At 53.8% G+C, this 19,253-nt stretch overlaps 1 protein-coding gene across 1 annotated transcript in view; it reads left to right on the top strand.

Moving 5' to 3' along the window:
- Positions 1–19,253, top strand: part of IGFN1 (immunoglobulin like and fibronectin type III domain containing 1) — a 77,014-nt gene that overhangs the window by 37,457 nt on the left and 20,304 nt on the right. The window contains 16 exon segments of the mRNA XM_023730261.1: positions 302–470; positions 1,907–2,179; positions 3,378–3,416; positions 8,026–8,154; positions 8,687–8,811; positions 9,935–9,953; positions 9,956–10,075; positions 10,414–10,446; positions 10,449–10,508; positions 10,511–10,708; positions 11,231–11,530; positions 12,278–12,352; positions 12,355–12,450; positions 13,486–13,614; positions 16,442–16,744; positions 17,661–17,749. Coding sequence (XP_023586029.1) covers positions 302–470; positions 1,907–2,179; positions 3,378–3,416; positions 8,026–8,154; positions 8,687–8,811; positions 9,935–9,953; positions 9,956–10,075; positions 10,414–10,446; positions 10,449–10,508; positions 10,511–10,708; positions 11,231–11,530; positions 12,278–12,352; positions 12,355–12,450; positions 13,486–13,614; positions 16,442–16,744; positions 17,661–17,749 — 2,157 coding nt within the window.

Below are 19,253 nucleotides of genomic sequence, written 5' to 3'. Positions count from 1 at the left end.
GATATTGGGGAAGTTTTCTGTCAGCATGAACTGCCAACCTTTTGGTTTGCAGCCAAGGGCTTTAACCACTGCACCACCAGGGCTTCTACTCCATGGAAAGAGTGATGGAAATTCCTAGATTGTTTGTTCCCCTCTACCTCAGACTCCCTGCTCCCCTGTCCTTCGGGCCTTGCCCCCCTTCCCCCACCCCTTTATGGTCCCAGGTGTGTGTTGTCTGATGCCCAGGCCAGTAGGAGAAAACTGCTGGTTGTGGCCAGAATGGGACTGAGGCTCTGAAGCCCCCTTCCTTCTCTAGCCTCAGGATGGTGAGATGATCCCCTTCAGCTTCAACAACCAGACCAAGCACTGCCTGCGGCGGCTGGGGAGACACTACTGCTTCCAGATCCAGGACCTGCGGCCTGAAGATGCAGGCATTTACCACGTCAGGGTGGAGGTTGCTGAAGTCTTCTCCACAGAGCTGGAGGCCAGCAGTGAGTGGTCTTCGTTGTGCAAGTGGGGAGTGGGGCCCATGTCAGGGCTGTGTTCCAGGGGAGATAAATGTGGTATGGCCCCCATCTTAAGGCCAGCTTGGGAGAGGGATGCACATCCAGATAGCTTAGCTAAGAGCTTTGTCTTCCAAAAGCCTTGATCCAAGGTCTGTCTCCTCTTGGTGCTGAGCTGGGCTCTGTTGAGTTACAGTCACAGACATGGAGCGTATCTGTCACGCTCCTGCTCATAGACCTTCTGTAGCTCCCAATTTTTTTCAGATCAGATCCAGACTAATTTCATAGCTTCAAGCTGTAACCTCACTCCTTTCTGATGCACCATCCTCATCTCCCACAGCTCCCTAGCAAGAGTCAGAATCTGGGTTAGGCACACTTTGCCCTATACAGACCTCCTCCTTCCCTGCAGCCCATGTTCCCTCCCCACCTGGAAACTGCCCCTTCCTCCCTGGTCAAACCCCGCCCCTTGCTCATGAGGACCTGTGTACACATGACCCTCAAGCCACTGGACAGCTTGAGAGGCCTGTCGGAAGGGAAGGAGAGGCCTGTGTAAAGGAAGCGTTGGGCACACATCTGATAAAGGACACGGCTGAATCAAGGTTGAGGAAGACGAAAGGGGCCTGGGGGGCCTGGGGTGGGGCTTTGAATACTCTGGAAATAACCTGGTGTCGGAAAGAAACATGGGCTTTGTAATCAACCAGACCGGGGTTTGAATCCTGGTTGGACCACCTCTTAGCTGTGTAAGATTGGGGCAAGTTGTTTAACCTTTCTGAGCCTCAGTTTCCCCATCTGTAAAAAGGATATGATAATACCTACGTCAGGGGTGGTCATAAAGAGTAGTAATTTGACATACATAAAGTACTGGCACTCAGCATATTGGTTTCCTTCATGTACTCACCTCACCCCCAGACAGAGCTTTTGGATTTAGAATTATGGAATTCCAGAGTTGAACATAGTCCACTGATGATAACCTGGCAACCACTAATCACAGTCGCTCATTTTCTCATATATGGAGCCCTGGTGGCAAAATGGTTAAGTGCTTGGCTGCTAACCAAAAAGTTCCCATTTTGAACCTACCAGCAGCTCGGCTTCTTGAGAGAAAGACTAGCAATCTGCTCCGGTAAAAATTACAGCCTAGGAAACCCTATGGGGCAGTTCTACTTTGTTATATATGGTCACGATGAGTCGAAATCAATTTGACAGCACACAACAACAACAATTTTATTATATAATATTTTAATTACATCAAATCATGTCATATCTGGGGAACTGAAACCTGGGGTGAGGAGATGACCTGTCCAAGGTAACACGGGGTTTGTGGCTGTGCTGGGCTGAACCTGGGTTTCTGAATGCCCAGCCTCACTGCGTCAGGCAGCACTGTGTGCTGCCATCATGCTGACAGCCCTGTTCTTGCTTCCCAGCAGCCACCCCTCCTAGGGTCATGGTCCCGCTGGCCGAGGCCCACTGTGAGCCGCAGGACGATGCTGTCTTTGAGTGCAGTCTTTCCAGCCCCTGCCCCAACGCCACTTGGCATTTCCAGCATCGGCCATTCCAGCCCAGTGACAAATATGACGTGTCCGTGTCCCCCGATGGGCTGACCCACCAGCTGGTGGTGAGGAAGGCCCGTTTCTCAGCAATGGGCATCTATTCGCTAGACATCGGGCTCCAAGCCTCCAGCGCCTGGTTGGTGGTTGAAGGTGAGTGGTTCACCCCTCTGCCTTTCCCTGTCTCCTTTGAGGCAAGATATCAGGGCGGGGAGGGTGTGCGGAAGGTCGGGGCAGGTGAGGCTTCCTTTGGTCAGGCTGTTTTTTGTTTTGTTTTGTTTTTAATGTGAATGTATGTATTCATTCAGTAAATATATGTGAGTGCCTATTATATGCCAGAGACTATTCTAGGCACATGGATATATTGTGAACGTAACTGACAAACTGTCTGCCCTTGTGGGGCTTATATTTTGGTGAGCAGGAGCTAAACAACAAACAAGCCAATTATCTCATATGCTAGAATAGTGGCTCTCAACTGGGAGCATTTTTGCCTCCCAGGGGACATTCGTCACCTTTTTTTTTTTAAAAAAATTATTTTTGTTGTTGCTGCTATTGAGAATACACATAGCAAAAACATACACAAATTCAAGTTTCCACATGTACGATTCAGTGACATTGGTTACATTCTTCGAGCTGAGCAGCCATTCTCTCCCTCTTTTTCTGAGTCGTTGGTCTTCTGCTTTTTAATGGTTCCGTCACTCTCAGAGAATGAGGAGAGCCCTGGAGACCTGTTCTCTGTCCACTGCCAAGGCAGAACCCTCCTGGCCAGCGCAGTCCTCCTCAGCTGCTCTGCTACATCAGGGCCCTTGCAATTACTCTGGGCACAGGTCCTAGATGGCCCTAAGGTCCTGGACAGGTCTTGGGACAATGGCCGGGGTTCAACGTGGATGAGCAATCCCTGGGCCAGACCAGAGAACACACTTAAACCCCCCTGGGGATTGGGATGTGTGTTCAAGGTGGTCCCAGGAAACTGCAAAGTGGACATTTGTAAGGCAAGCAGTAGGGCAAGTCAAGCTTTTAAAAACCATGCAGCTGCTATGGCCGTTTGATAAGCAAATGACTTTTGGCTTCTGTATTTTCTCCCAAATCTTCATGCACCAGGTAGCAGGGTGGAGTGGCCTGTGGCTACAGGACTGGGGAGGTAGTGATGGGGTTTATCCATGCATCAGCCAGTGCATCCTGACTTTCTTCTCATGTAGTCAACCTGTTTCTCTAATGGGGAAACTGAGAGTCAGGCAAGGTGGTTGGAGTCAGGTAGGTGCCTTGGCCCAGTATAACAGGGGTTTTGTCTCTTGTCTCTTGTCTCTCTGTGGGGGTGCTGACATCCCATGAAAACACCACCTGACCAAAGCTGGGAAGGATAAACGCCTTCTGACCACCAGTAATGACTGCCAGCTGCAGGCACCAGGAGCCCAGGCCTTAGAAGCAGAAGACTCTGGGAGGATCAGTGGTGAGGGAGGGAAACCCAGAGAGCAGGACCCCATGGGGGACTCCCTCAAAGGGGATGGGCTGGATTCCAGGCTCCAGCTCACAGCCAGCCCAGAGAGAGGTGGTCTTGGTGGGCATGACTACTCCCTGATGAGGAACAAGGGTACAGCTGACTCTGCCCAGTGCCCCAGACAGGTGAGAGAGGGCTTTCCTGAAGCAAAGGGAGGCAGAGTCACTCCTCCTGGGGAAAGTCAGCTCCACAGAGAGGGAGGCTGGGGCAGAAGCTTTCCAGGGAGGCCCCATCTACAGGATGAGGGCCCAGATTCAGGACTGGGCCTCATGGAAGGACAACAGAAAGATTATGGCAGAGACAGAGATGGGGATAGTTGGAGGACAGCAGGAAGCTGGGAGAATGGGTCCAGGCTTTCTCAGGCTGGAGGACTGGGAGGCAGCTGGGAAGGAAAGCGGCACAGAGAGGACAGGCAGGGCCAGGAACAACTCTGGGATGCTCAGATGGGATCTGGGGTAGGAAGGAGAGCCCTTCTGGGATCTCCGGTGGATCCTGTGAGGTCTTTGCTGAAAGGGGAGCTGATGGAGAAGATGTCGCAGGGAGGTGGCTTGGATGAGATGGAGGGAATGGATGGTCTGAGCAGGGGAAAGGGGAGAGGAGAGGCAAGGGCAGTGAGGGGCCACAATGCTGGCTTGGGGGAAGCTGGAGACAGCAATGGGGCAGGAGGTCCTAGGGCCCTGGGGTCTCCTGGAGGAAGAGGTTCTATCTCCAAGGCAGGCATGAGCCCTGGGTCCTGGGATTCTCAGGGGGCCAGAGATTCCGACCCTGGGAAAGCAGGGGTCCACTGGGAGTCAGGGGAGTCTCTGGGACAGACATTTGGAGGTGAGGATTTCCAGGAACCATCAATATCAGGTGGCAGAAAATTCCCCTTGGGGGGCAGGAGTGCTGAGGCCAAAGCTGAGGGTTCACTGCAGGAGGCAGATGATGGGGGCCCAGGGGAGTCTGTGGTTGAGGGAAGGAGCTATAAAACTGGATTTGAAGGCTCTGGAGGCCCTGGGGACTGGAAAGGGAACCTACAAGAGCTTAGGGGAAGGGGCTTGAGCTGCAAGGATGGTTAGGAGACAGCTGGACCCTTACATGGGACAGAGGATGGCTCCAGAAGCCTCCAGTGTTCCCAGGGCTGGGCAGCAGGTCAGAGGGGAGAAGATGGCACTGGTGACATAGCGTCTGATAGCACAGGTCAAACCGGGGTCCACCATGGGCCTGGAGTGCTGGGGTCTGGTGGAAGGAAAGGGGGTGTGGATGGTATGGGTAGGGCTCAAGATGCTGAGCTATTGGGGTCTGGTCAAGGGGTGGATGCCAGAAGCCACAGACTAATTGGATCTCCAGGCCTGGATGCTCAGGGGTCTGGGGGTACCCTAGGAGACACTAACGGATTAAGAGGTCCTGGAGCAATCAGGTCTGAGTCGGATTTGTGGAATGGGTCATGGGGCTCAAGAGGAAAGGGACCCAGAGATGAGATGGGCTGTACGGATGGCTTAGGAGGTCTGGAGGTAATGGAATCTAGTTATGGGGACAGCTTAGGGTATTCTAGGGGAATAGGTCCTAAAAATGGGGCTGGTTATAGCGATGGCTCAGGGGTGCCAGGAGAAATGGGGTCTGGTCAAGATGCTGGTTATAGAGTCAGCTCTGGGGTACCTGGGGGAATAGAGTCTGAGGAAGGGGGTGGCTATAGGCATAGCTCAGGGGTGCCTGGGGAAACATGGTCTGGAAGCAAAGACAGTTATGGTTTGGGGAGAAGGGGATCTGGGAGAGTTGACTATTTCAAGAATGGCCCAGGTGGCCGTGGTGGAGGACCCATGGGTGCAGTGGGACATTGGAAGGCATCCAGAGGCCAGGGGGAAATAGGCCCTGGAGGTGGTGGCTTAGGGAGTCCTGGCACAGTGGGGTCTGTGGGTAGAGGTGGCCTGGGGGTCTCTGAGACAGATGGGGAGGGACATGTGGGAGCAGAGCCAGGGGGCTCTGAAAGAGTAAGGTCTTTGGGTCAGACTGGAGATTTTGGGGTCTTCAGGACCTCAGGGACTCTGGGGTCCTTTGGAGAAGGAGGTTCTGAAGATGGCTCTGGGGATCCAGGAGCCATGAAGCCAGGGTCTCTGAGGGCAGGGGGCAAGGTGGATGATGGAGGTGGGAACAGGGGCCCTGGTGCCAGGGCATCTGGGCCTGCGACTGATTGGGATGATACCAGGTGCCCCGAGGCATTACCTTCTCATGATGGATCGGTTCTGAGAGCCAGTGGGCATATGAGTCTGACAATGCGCTGGGCTATAGGGATAGATCAGGATTTCCAGGGCCTCAAGGAGCTGGAGGCAGAACAGCTTATGGAGGGTCAAGGAGTCTTGGGCCTGGGGGACGAGGGCAAGGGGGTGAGGCAGGTTTTAGAGATGGTTCAGGGGGTCTCAGAGGAATGTGGCCAGAGGGTAAGGTAGGCTTCAGAGATGGTTCAGGGAGTCTCGGAGGAATGGGGCCAGGGGGTGAGGCAGGTTTTAGAGCTGGTTCAGGGGGTCTCAGAGGAATGGAGCCAGGGGGTGAGGCAGGTGTTAAAGATAGTTCAGGGGGTCTCAGAGGAATGGGGCCAGGGTGAGGCAGGCTTCAGAGATGGTTCAGGGGGTATCAGAGGAATGGGGCCAGGGGTGAGGCAGGTTATAGGAATGGTATTGGGGGTTCTAGGGAAATGGAGTCAGTAGATGAGATAGGTTGTAGGAATGATTTGGGGGTTCCTGAGGGAATGAGTTCAGGGAGAAAGGAAGCTTATAAAGATGGTTTAGGGGCTTCTGGGAAGATTTCATTAGGAGGTGAAGCAGATTATCAGGATGGTTTAGGGGATTCTGGGGTCATTTTATCATCGAGTGAGGAAGGTTATAGGGGAGGCCTGGGGGGTACTAAGGGAGTGGGGCCAGGGGGTGAGGGAGGTTATAGAGGAGGCTCAGGAGGATCTGGGGAAATGGGAGCAGGAGGTGAGAAGGGCTGTAGAGATGGTTCAGGGAGGTTTGGAGTAACAGGCTCCCAGGCTGGAGTGGGATATGAGGGTGGACCCAGAGGCCAAGATGCCAGGGGGCATGGGGCAGGCTCTTGGGTCACATCAGAGGCATCTCATGGTGCCAAGGATGGTCCAGAGGTGGGCAAAGGAATGGGGCTCGTGAATGGAACAGGTCCTGGGGTGGGCTCTGGGATAGTGGGACTGCGGGGGACTGCAGATGGGACAGCACATAGGGACAGCCCCAGGGGCCCAGGGCTGCTGGGGACTCAGGGGGGGTCAGAGGCTCTTTCAGATGGGCAGGGCTCCAGGGATGGTCTTGGGGTCTGTGTAACCTCAGGGACCCCTGAGACCATGGGGGCTGTTGGCTCCAAGGGAAAATCAGAAGTCAGTGAGTGGCAAGACGGCTCTGGAATCCCAGGGTCTCCTAGGGACCGAGAGGCTCCCAGTGGGGAGGGCAGGCCTGCAGACCGAGCATGGGACATGGGGCCTTCTGGGTTTTTTGATGGTAGTCAGTGGTCAGTGGAGGGTAAGAACTGGGCAGGAACGGCTGCTCTGGAACCTGGTCATGAAAAGGACTTCGGGAGAGCAGGCCCGGGGATAGCAGACAAGGGTGGAGCTGCTGGCCAAGGGGAGTGGGCACCTCAGGGAGGTGGGGACTCAGTGCAGGGAGGCAGAAGGATGGGAACAGACTGGGAGAGCTCAGCAGGGCCAGGCCAGGCTCTGGACAGCAGCTCTGTGCCAGGGGGCAGGGGCAAATCAGTGTCAGGGGGTGCCGATGGGTGAGGGTTGAACAGTTCTTGGGCTCCAGGCTGGGAAGACGAAGGGCATGGCCAAGGCAGCGTAGGTGCTGGAAACCAACTCCCACGCTCCAGGGCCTCCAGTTTTCTGCAGGAGCGAGATACCACATTTAGTGGGACCCATGGAAGGCCAGGGAGCTCCAGGGGCATGGAGGGTGCACCAGGCCAACAAGAGGCTGGTGGGTGTCAAAACTTATGGTCCCTGGATAGCAAAGGTTCAGGTCCTGAAGGGGCACCTCTAGTGGCCCAGAGGACTCAGGTGTCCTGGGCAAGGGAAATTCCACGGAGCAGGGGAGTAGCCTCACCCTAAAATCTGGGCAGTCAGGATCTTGGGGCCTCTGGAATGGTGCAGATGGGCCCTGTGACAGAAAAGCCTCTAGAGACAGACCAGGAGGCTTCCAGGGCCTGGATTCTCAACTAGGCAAAGGACAGAGAGGCAGAAGTTGTGCCCTTGGGGAGCAGGGGCCCCTGGAGGATGAGAATGACAAGGCTCAAGGTCCCAGGGCCCTGAAAGAGTATGCGGGAGGGGGAGCAGAAGAGTCTAGTGGGTCAGACAGGAGAGCTGGTTCCTTCAGGAGCAGGCCTCAAACACAGTCAGGGGCTGAGGTTGGAGGAGCTAAGAGCAGGGGAGCAGGGGAAGTCCCAGACATGGGGCAGCCACATGTAGGTGAGAGCAGAGGGCGCCACGGGGAAACTCAGAGTGAAGACCGGAGCCAGGAGCCCGCAGGTCATCTTGGCAGCAGGAGAGGTGGCACAGTGGGAAGGGTGGATGTCTATGGCAAGGAGAGAGATGCCCACCCAAGTCCCAGATCTGGATACAAGCCCAGCACTGGCAGTGTCTCCAAGGAGGCCCGAGGTAGGTGTTTCTCAGCTGGGCTGTCTCCATGGGGTAGAGCCACGCGGGATGCCCTGAACACTGGGGTGCCTGGATTGGTCCCAATTCTACCTCTAGCCCCAGGAGCTTGTCCCTGCCAGTGCCCCTCATTTTTGGGTACCTTTTTCAAATTCAGGAAGCAACCTCTTCCTACTTGTACAGGTAGAACCCAGGCTGCATATGGCTCAGAGGTTTCCCCAGTATCTGTCTTGAAGCCCCAATATCCAAAGCACCTAAGTCGTAGGCCTAACCTGCTGTTTCTGACCACAGACCTGCCATCTGTGTGACTCAGGGAGCCCTAAAGTCCCTACCCCTTCATCTACCGTGCACCCCAGATCTGTACCAGCCTAGGCACTGCTGAGAAAAATGAGAGGTTTGGCCTTGCGAGCACTGGCTGAGCCCAGCTGGCAGGGTGTGGTGGCTTTCCATGGCAGTGTAGGCCATGGCCTGGGAGGCTGGGTCTTGGGGACCTCCCTGTGTGACCAGCCCCCAGATGCCTTCTGTGTCTCTCCAGTCCCCAGGGGCCACTTCTCCCAGGGCCTGACTGACATGGAAGCCCAGCAAGGGGAGGCTGCCATGTTCTCTTGCGCCCTCACCAGTGACCTGGGACCTGGAGCCTGGTTTAAGGATGGAGTCAAGGTACTGCCCCTCACACCTTCTCTTTACCAACCAGTTGAGGGAGGGGGGCGGGGGGAGGTAGAGAGGAAGGAGAGGCTTTGCAAGAAAGATTCTTCATTCTTCATTTTTCTCATGCACGCACCCCGGGAGAAGTTAAATAGTCAACAAATCCGACGCATTTAAAAGAGAACTAGATTTTTAAATGGATGTGTATTCACCTCACTCCTCCCTCGACACACGCCTTACTCTCCTTCCGCCATCCAAAATGCCTTTCCTGTACCTCCACCGAGCCCTGGTGGTGCACTGATTAAGCACTTGGCTGCTGGCCAAAAGGTTGGCGGTTTGAACCCACCAGCAGCAACTCAGGAGAAAGATGCGGCAGTCTGCTTCCGTAAAGTTTACAGCCTTGGAAACCCTATGGGGCAGTTCTACTCTGTCCTATAAGGTCGCTATGAGTCAGAATCGACTCAGTGGCAGTGGGTTTTTTGGTTGGTACCTCCACCTACTGAATTCTGTCCCTCCTGCAAGGCCTCGTACAAATGCCATCTTCTCCTCCGAACCAGATGGGGTCACTCTTCTCTCTGGACATCCCCTCTGTTCTCGGCTCTAGCTGTCATCACAGGAGGAAGAGTATCACAGTGGTTCAGAGCAAGGGCCATGGTTTCAGCTAGGCCCAGCTCTGCCACTTACGAGTTATATGGTCTTGGGCAAGTTGCTGAACAGTCCAGTTTCCTCATCTATAAAATGGGGCTAATCATAGTACCTGTCTCCTGAGGTTGTTGTGAAAATTAAATGAGGTACTACACACAGAGAAAGTTCCCTGAGTGGCAAAAGGTTGGCAGTTCAAATCCACTCAGCAGTGCTTCGGAAGAAAGTCCTGGTGATCTATTTCTGTAAGATTACAGCCGTTGAAAACCCTATGGAGCAGTTCTACTCTGAAACACGTGGGGTCGCCATGAGTTGGAATCGACTTGATGGCAATAGGTTTGGGTTTTTTTTTATATACACAGAGAGCATTAGCATATGATCAGTGCTCAATTCATGCGGTTGTTATTATGATTCCAGCAATTGCATTGGAAAATCTGGGCCTGGGAACAGGGTGCGGGTGGGGATGACTCTCTCCTGCTGTGGCCCGTGTCTCCAGCTCACTGCCCAGGATGGAGTGTCTTTGAGCAAGACGGCCCTGTGCACAGACTCCTCATCACCTGTGCGCAGGGGACCCAGGCCGGGAGGTACACCTTCGTAGCCGGCAGCCAGCAGAGCGAGGCCAGCCTAACCGTCCATGGTAAGGCCCAGCCCACCTGTCACTGCCCAGCATCTCTTTGCACCAGGAGATAGGCTCCACTTTTAACCACCTGAAATTTGTTGCTAGTCTACAGCCAATATCTAATCTCATCCCCAGTCTGAGAAGAACATCCGTGAATCTAAAAAGCCAACTCTCACCTTCCGTAGTCCAGCATCTAATTGCCTTCCTTGTCAGGAAGTTTTGGGGGAAGTCTAACCGGGTCCCTCCTGCTGCAGATGAAGCCCACTCCCCCTTGTTAGTCCTCAGGAGGTGGGGTCAGGGTCTCCTTCTCTGGGTCTTTCTTTCCCCACATCCAAGGTGCCCTGTTTTGTCTCTAGACGCCCCCACCATCGCTCCAAACGTGACAGAGAAACAGAGCCGCTGGTGGTCAAGGCTGGGAAGCCGATGACAGTGAAGACTCCCTTTGAGAATCACTCCCGGTTCAGGCTACGTGGAGGAAGGACGGGGCTGAGGTGCTGGGCGGCAGCGGCAGGGAGGCCCAGGTGGACCTGGGGGATGGCTTCACTCGGCTGTGCCTCCCCAGTGCCAGCAGGAAGGACAGTGGCCAGTATAGCATGACGCTAAGGAGTAAGGGAGGCTCTCTGCAGGCCAACCTCACCCTGCGGGTCATAGGTGCCAACCCCAGCCTCCCCAGCCCAAGGGTCCCTGGGTTCCAGACTCTCCCTGCCACAGGGGCAGGCCCAGGCGAGGTCTCTGGCTCTGATCCTCATTTGGATGCTGCTTAAGATGCAAGCTCTCTACTCTACCCACCTCAGACTGGTTAGGATGAAGCAGTTTAGATAAGTAAAGGGCTGGGCCCTTCCTGATTGGAGGATTGGGCTGCAGCTCTCTGAGCGTGAATACACTGAGGCCTAGGGAAGGAGCGGGGGTGGGATGATTAAGTGGTGCCATCAAGGTAGGACTGCCCGATCCAGGGGCTGGGCAGGTGCCCAGACCAGCCACTGAGTGGAGGGGCTGGGCTTGGGGCTGGTTGCATGTCACAGCCCTGGTATATGTGGGTGTTGGGGTGGAGACCAGGGCCTCCAGGGCATTTTGCCCCATAGCAGCTCATCCACTGATTAGGCGGAGACCAGCAAGCTCCCCTTCCAGCTCCTCTGACCCCCTTCTCTTCCTGCTCCTCTCCTGGGTCCCCAGACAAGCCCCAGCCCCCACAGGGCCCCCTGGAGGTGCAGGATGGCCACGGGGCTGGTGTCTGCCTCCACTGGCAGCTTCCACGGGACGATGGGGGCTGGGCCATACAGCACTACGTGGTGGAGAGGAGGCAGGCCGGCAGGAGCACCTGGCTGACGGTGGGCGAGCCTCCCGCAGACAGCACCACCTTCACCAGTGTCCATGTGGAGCAGGGCAGGAAGTATGCCTTCCGAGTGCATGCCGTGACCTCGGAGGAGGCTGGGGAGGCCCTGCAGTCCGAGGAGGTGCTGGTGGCTCCTGAGGGTGGGAAGACAGGCTGGGGCTGGGGGTGGGCAACACTCGTGGGGCTGCCCACCGTGCCCAGAGCACCGGCAGGTGTGTTCCAGAGGCTGAGGGACACCAGCCAGTGGCTGGGGTCCTTGAGGCCCTTGTAGAGCAGTGTGGAGCCTCCTTACCTCAGCTTCATTTGGGATCTGGAAGCCAGATCAGGAAGCAAGATTTATGGGGTCTTCTCTCTGCTATCGGAGTCCCTGGGTGATGCAAACAGTTAACACGTTCTGCTGCTAACTGAAGGGTTGGTGGTTCAAATTCATTCAGAGCCTCCCTGGAAGAAAGACCTGGTGATCTACTTCCCCAAAATCAGCCATTAAAAACCCTTTGGAGCGTAGCTCCCTCCACTCTGATACATATGGGATCACCATGAGTTGGAATCCACTCGATGGCAATTGGTTTTCTCCCAACTGTGGCTCTTGGGGGTGGGGGGATGGGCAGGCAAAACCCACTCTCCCAGGACCCTGGGCAGGGACTAGCATCCTTCTCCATCAGACGCCCCCAGCCTGGGGACTCTGGAACCTGAGCGGGTGGCTGTAGACTCTTAGGCCACAGTGCCTTCTCTGTTCCCATCATTCCTGCCCCTTGACTGCCAGAACAGGGTCTAGAGCAGGCTGGCTCAGCCCTCTGACACCCCCTTCCTCAGATGCCCAAACCCTTCCCCCCGGGACCTCCCCACCCTCCCCTGCCTCTGGCTAACCAGCCCTTCTCTGCCCCCAGCTCTCCCTGGGCCCCCTTCCACCCCAGCCATCCCGTCAGCTTCCAGCCGGCCCATCACACTGGCATGGACAGCACCTAGGGCCCCGGCAGCGCCCACCTCCTGGGCTACCTGATTGAGAAGCGCAGGAAGGGGAGCAACGCCTGGACAGCAGTGAACCACCAGCCTGAGCCCGGTGAGCAGGCCAGAGCAGCCCCATTGTGCTCCGTCCTGCCTCCAAAGTTTACTGGAGCCCCTCTTGGCTTCGGGGTGCTTTGGCTTATCATGCCAGATTGGCTTAATGCAGTGGTCTTCACCGTGGGGGGGGGGTGCCCCCTAGGGGACGTTTGGCAATGTCTGGAGATAGTTTCGGTAGTCACAAAGGGGGGTGGGTGGGCGGAGGGGGGTGGGCATGCTATTGGCATCTAGTGTGAAGAGGCCAGGGGTGCTACTAAACCTCCTACCACACATAGGACAGTACCCCCGCCCCCAAAACAAGAATTATCTGGCCAAAAATGTCAATAGTTCAGAGGCTGAGCTGGAAGCCAGAGGCAGAGCTCTTAGTCCTGGCCTTGATCTTGGACAGTTCACTTCCCTCTCTAGATCCCAGGTTCCTCAGCTATAAAATGGAGAGAAGTGTCCCTACTCCATCAAGTAGTTTCCGAAGAAACTAACTGCTGTCTTTGGTATCGGAAAGAACTCGGAAAAGCCCACGTGCTGGGCCGCCAAGCCTTTGCTTTATGTCCTGGAGCTTTATGCTCTTCAGAGTATTTCCAGCTGCAGGGATGCTGTGAAGGCCCAGGTTGGCAGAGGAAAAAGTACTGAACAGGTTGTCAGGGATACCTGGCTTCTAGTCATGGCTGTGCTTCTTGGGAGATGAGGCCTCTCAGACCTTCAGACTCATCCCTGGAAAGATGGAGGTGAACTAAAGGCATAGCACGATGCTTCCAGGTTCTCCACTTAGTGCGTCTGTTTTATTTACGTATGACAACAATTCTGTGAAGCAGAGAGAATCAGAGAGGTTAAGGCTCTTGCTCAAGGCCACCCAGCAAGTTAGGGGCAGAACCAGACAGGGACTCGGGCCCCTGACAGCCTGAGCAGTGTTCTTGTCACCTTAGAGAGAACCAGTCACACCTGGCTGACTGGAGCGGGGAGGGATGTGGAGACACTGAGCTGTCTCCCCATCCTGGTCCCATCAAGGTGGGACTCATGTGGGGTGGGCTGTTCACAGAGAGGAAGCGGACGGTGGTGGGCCTGCTGCGGGGCTGTCAGTACGAGTTCCGGGTCACGGCCATGGCTCCCTCAGGCCCCGGAGAGCCTGGGCCCCCACTGGATGCTGTCTTTGCTCGGAACGCCATGAGTAAGTGGAACACCATCCCAGGAGGGGGCGGGGGGTGTGGTGAACATGGGATAGCTCTGAAGCTGGCTGGAACAGGGCAGGGGGCCACAGGTCAGGGGCAGTCCCTAAAGAAATGGTCAGGAGTACTGGGAGATAAGCCTCAAGAGGCCTCTGGGGCCAGACATATCTTAGGGGTCCAAGGAAGGGTTGTTGTGTTATTGGTTACTGTCAAGTGGATTCTGACTCATGGCTCCCCCATGTATTACAGAGTAGAACTTTCCATGGGGTTTTCCTGGCTGTAATCTTTGCAGAAGCACTTTGCCAGGCCTTTTCTTTCTTAGAGCTGCTGTGTGGGTTCGAACTGCCAGCCTTTTGGTTAGCAGTCAATAGCAAATTGCTTGCACCACCCAGACTCCACAGGGAAGCCTTCCAAACCCATTGCTATCGAGTCAATTCCGACTCATAGCAATCCTATAGGACAGAGTAGAGCTTCCCCATAGGGTTTCCAAGGTTGTAATCTTTCACAGAAGCAAACTGCCACATCTTTCTCCCATGGAGCAGCTGGTGGGTTCAAACCACTGATTTTTTGGTTAGCAGCAGCCGAGCACTTAACGACTGTGCCACCAGGGCTCCTCAGAAAGGGATGTAAGCCACTGAATTGAGGCCAAACAGGCCCAGAGGTAGGCAGTGGGGATTAGATGTCCTTCCCAAGATCACTTCACTTTCTCCTCGGCCCCTGGGCAGGTCAGTCCCCAAGCTGGCCCACCTGTCTCGGTCTTTGAATCATCCCCTCACTCCAGAGAAGTGTTATCATTCCTGAGGGCCTCAGGGAACCTCACTCATCAGTTCTCTACCCAGTAAACATTTGCTCATTACCTACTAGGTGCTCAGCATCATGTCAGGAACCAGGTGTATAAATCTGGTCTCTGCCCTCGAGACACTTAAGGCCCAGAACAGCATGTCCCTGTCTGTGGTCGCGGGAACATTCATGTACAGAGAGATGCCAATAGACATTGTGAGGACAGCAACAGTCAATAAGATCTGTGACCAAAGATGTTTCCCTGTAGCCTACGATATGTCCAAATACTGCCGGGAAGAAATCCGTCTAACTTTGTTCAATCTAAATTTCCCGAACTTGATTAGAGGATACCTTTTCCATAAAACACCTATTAACAGCTCCATTCTAGCCCTCGAAGACATACAGATCTCTATACCTCATCCCCTTAGGACCCTGCCAGTGACCAGTCTTCCGGGGAGAAGCATGTCCTGGCACCTGCTGGACTGACCAAGTGATAAAGACCTGGAGAGCATCTTTGTTCCCCTCAGGGCCTGGCGCAGTGTAGGTGTTCAGGGTGTTTGAACAAACCCAACAAGAATAGAACGTTCCACAACTTTGAGTGTTCAAGTGGCATCTAAGTTTTAGTCCTAGGAAGGACAGGGTGTACAGTGGAGGGACGGGGGAGGACAGATGGTCTGCGTATCTTAATCCTTGCAAGTGACCAAACCGCTCCTACTTTACTGTTAATCTCTCTTTCATCAGTGATGGGAATGGAGAGACTTGTAGGATAATCAGTGCCCAGTAGTAGCCAAAGGTGCATCAGAAGACAATCCTGGCAATCTGTTTCTGAAAAGTCACAGCCTTTAGAACCCCATGGAGAACAGTTCTACTCTGCACACACGGGGTTGCCATGAGTTGGAATCAACTCCACTATCAACTAACAACAAGTAGCTACACCAATAACTACACTTCCTAGACCCTTGCTACTAAGGGTCCAGAGCATCACCCAGGAGCTTGTTAGAAATGCAGAACCCCGGGCCCCATTCCAGCTCTACTGAATCAGAATCTGTGTTCTTCACAAAATCTCTAGGTGATCTGTATACAAATTAAAATTTGAGAAGCACTGCCTAGACCAGTGGTTCTTAAACTTAGCTGCATTTTTAGAAACACTTTGGGGAGCTCTTAAAAATCCTGACACCCAGGCTGTACCCCCAGAACAATTAAATCAGAATCTCCAGGGTGGGACCCAGACCCCAGCACTTTTTAAAGCTTCTCAGATGATTCCAATGCGCAGCCAGGTTTCAGAACCAGAGTGCTAAACTGTTGTGCCATTTACAAAGCCCTTAAGCACACACCATGCCTTTTGCTTGTTCTAGAATCCCTGTGGGGAGGTAGGGCTTGTGTTACTACTGGTCTCATTCAAAGGGTGAAGAATAAGAAGTCTGGACCAAGTGCCCAGAAGGGGTTTTGGCTACGAGCTTAGCGTTCAGAATAAAAAGATATAGAATTCTAGTCTTCAAGGATCTTGGAGTCTAAGAGGTCATCAACTAAAGTAGCAATTTTCAGGAATTAGGAAAGCATGGGTGGGGGAAATGGAGTCCCTGGGTGGCACACATGGTTAAGCGCGCAACTACTAGCCAAAATGTTGGCAGTTTGAACCCACCCAGAGTTGCTTTGGAAGAAAGACCTGGCTATCTGCTTCCAAAAGGTCACAGCCTTGAAAACCCGATGGAGCAGTTCTATTCTGCACGCGTGGAATCACCATAAGCTGGAGTCAACTTGACCGCAACTGACAACAACAGGTAAGGGAAGGGAGATGTCAGATCATGTCGGCAGGTTGCGAATGAGTGGAATGAGTTGGGGAAACCTTCCTGGAGGAGGTGACCTGGGATCTGTGGTGCATAATGGGGCCAAATACAGGAAAGAATAAGGAATCAGTTCCAGGGATGTGCTTCAGGCAAGTCTAGAGGCAGAATTCCTAAGTGATAGAAATCCCCAGGCTGCTACAAGGAAGGCTAATGAATAGCTGAAGGTGATGCTATTCCTAACACCCCCATGGTGCTTGGCCAGGACCCCCGGGGCCTGTGCGGGACCTCCAAGTGACAGACACATCAAACACCAGCATCATCCTGAGCTGGGCCTGGCCGGACGCCCAGGATGGGGACGAAGCCCTGGGGTATGTGGTGGAGCTGTGTGGCTCAGACAGTCTCCAGTGGAGTCCATGCCACATGGGCACTGTGGCATCCACCACCTACACAGCCAAGGGGCTTCGGGCCAGAGAGGGCTACTTCTTGCAGGTGACAGCCGTTAATGACGGGGGACGTGGCCAGCCCACTGCCCTGGACACGGTAGTGCAAGCCATGCCCATTTCCGGTGAGTGCCACCTTCTTCTGAAAGCCCTGAGCCCCACGGGTGCTTCCTGGGTGCATCCCTGCCTTGCTGAGCCAGGATCCCCCTCCCCTTCATTTAATAAATGAAGTAACATTTATTAAAAGGCCTTTTCAGAGATGTTTTCTCATTTACAGCTCATAACAATCCTATAAGGTTAATCCTTTTATCCCCAATTTACCACTGGTGTGTGGCAGAGGTAGGATTTAAGCCAGATGACTCTGACTCCAAAGCTGGCACCCTCCAGGCTTCTTTATCGCTTTCCAAGTGTGGCCTAAGAAGACACAAGTGTTGCCCAGCTCATGTGGTTCTTGCTCAAGGTGGCGCATGCCCCACGTTTCCTGTTATCAACAGGTGGATTATCTTTCCCCTTGGACCTTGATTCCTGGAAGGGGCTCACCTGTCTTTGACCCAAACTGACACTGACCTATCCCACTGACCCTAGTTGTCACTGTGACAATAAGGGGGACATAATATAGTAAAAAGCACTCTACACCCAGGATCCAGAGTCCCAGAATCTTGCCAGGCTTCTGCCCCTAACTCCACCAGTGTGATTTCAGGCAAGTCGTTTCTGGCCGCAGAGCAGTTTCCTTATCTGTAAAACCAAGGAGTTGGATTATTTTTTCACTGTTTTCCTCTGCTCTAGCCTAACCCTTACCCTCTTCCGGATGGCTTCCCTTTCTGAGCTTCTGCCCCTATTCTACTGGCATCCCCCCACCAGCCATTTTCCTGCCGCTTGCCCCCAGGATTCCCCTCCCCTGTTCCTTTGGAGCCTCCAGTCCCCATCAGGATCTGAGCATCAGTTAAACTGCCCAGCCTTCTCCGGCCAGCTCTGCCTTTTTGGTGACCTGGGACTGGGGCCAACTGCAGAGGGAGGTGATGACCATCCTGTGTGTTCCATTCTGTCCCAAGTTCCTTATGGACTCCAGCACAAAGGACTCGCTGACAGTCAGGGCTGGGGACACAGTTCATGTGCCTGTCTCCTATGAGGTGAGTGTACGTAGTAGGGCGTGAGGAGAGGGGCTCAGAGAGGCCAGGGGAGCCAGATTCAGCCTTGTGGTTCTCCTTCCATCTCTTTTCCTTTCCTGCCTCTGATCACCTGCCTGGACTTGTGCTAGAAATTAGACCAGACGTGAGGAAGGAGAAGGGCACTCCTTGAAGGCAAAGCCCTCGCCTGGCCACTGGGTGCCCTTCTGCTTATTGTCTAAAGATCCCTCTAGTGGTGTATGTTGGTACTGCACCTCCAATCAAGTCTGGAAACTATAGGGTGGTGTGAGTTGGAATCAGCTCCCAGCAGCAACGGGTTTTTTGTTTTTTTTCTTTCCCAACGGGTATGGGTAGTGTGTGTTGGCGCCCTGGTGGCTGCTAACCAAAAGGTTGGCAGTTTGAATCCACCGGCTGCTCCTTGGAAACCCTGCAGGATAGTTCTACTCTGTCTTCTAGGGTTGCTATCAACTCGACGGCAGTGGTAGCTAGCTATGTTGGAGCCCTGGTGGCGCAGTGATTAAAAGCTCATCTGCTGACCAAAAAGTTGGCAGTTCAAATGCACCAACTGCTCCTTGGAAACCCTATGGGACATTTCTACTCTGTCCTATAGGGTCACTATGAGCTGGAATCTACTCAACGGCAACGAGTTTTTGGGTTTTTGGCAGTGTGGGTGAAAGAGTCCCGGTGGCACAGTAGTTAAGTGCTGGGCTGCTAACCACATGGTCGGGGATTTGAGCCCAGGCAGCCGCTTTGTGGGAGAAAGATGTGCCAGTCTGCTTCCGTAAAGATTCCCAAACCCCAAAACCAAACCTGTTGCCATCGAGACAATTCCGACTCATAGCGACCCTATAGGACAGAGTAGAACTGCCCCAGAGGGTTTCCAAGGAGCAGCTGGTGGATTTGAAGTGCCAACCCTTTGGTTAGCAGCCAAATTCTTAACCACTGTGCCACTAGGGCTCAGAAACAGCTGGGGGCAGTTCTACTCTGCCCTATAGGGTCGCTATGAGCTGAGATCGACTCCACGGCAATGGGTTTGGTTTTTTGGCAGTGTGGGTAATCCCCTTTGACTCCAAAATGTATTTTTTGCAAGTATATAACCTGCATTTGCTTCATGATGATCCTCAACCAACACCACTTGACTGTGTGTACACAGTATAGCAGTTCAGTGTGGGGGTCACAAGCACAGGCTGCCTGGGTTCAAATTCCGGCGACATCACTCACTAGCTGCTTGACTTTGGACCAACACCTTGACCTCTCTGTGTCTCAGCTTCCTTATCTTCCTTGCCTGGCATGTGGCAAGCACCCAGTATGTGTTACCTTTTATTGTTATTAAAAAGATGACAATGATCATCACCTGTATGGGAAGCTCATAGGTGGCAGAACCAGATTCGAACCCAGATCTATCCAACTCTAATTACATGTTCTTAACCATTAGATCATAATAATGACAATGATAATACTATTTAGCACGCTGAGTGTTTACTATGTCCTAGGCCCTGTTCCTTGT

Source organism: Trichechus manatus, unplaced genomic scaffold, assembly GCF_000243295.1.
Source record: "Trichechus manatus latirostris isolate Lorelei unplaced genomic scaffold, TriManLat1.0 scaffold00035, whole genome shotgun sequence".
Taxonomy (NCBI): domain Eukaryota; kingdom Metazoa; phylum Chordata; class Mammalia; order Sirenia; family Trichechidae; genus Trichechus; species Trichechus manatus.
The sequence above is the reverse complement of the archived record's forward strand: the minus strand, read 5'-3'. Positions and strand labels throughout refer to the sequence as shown.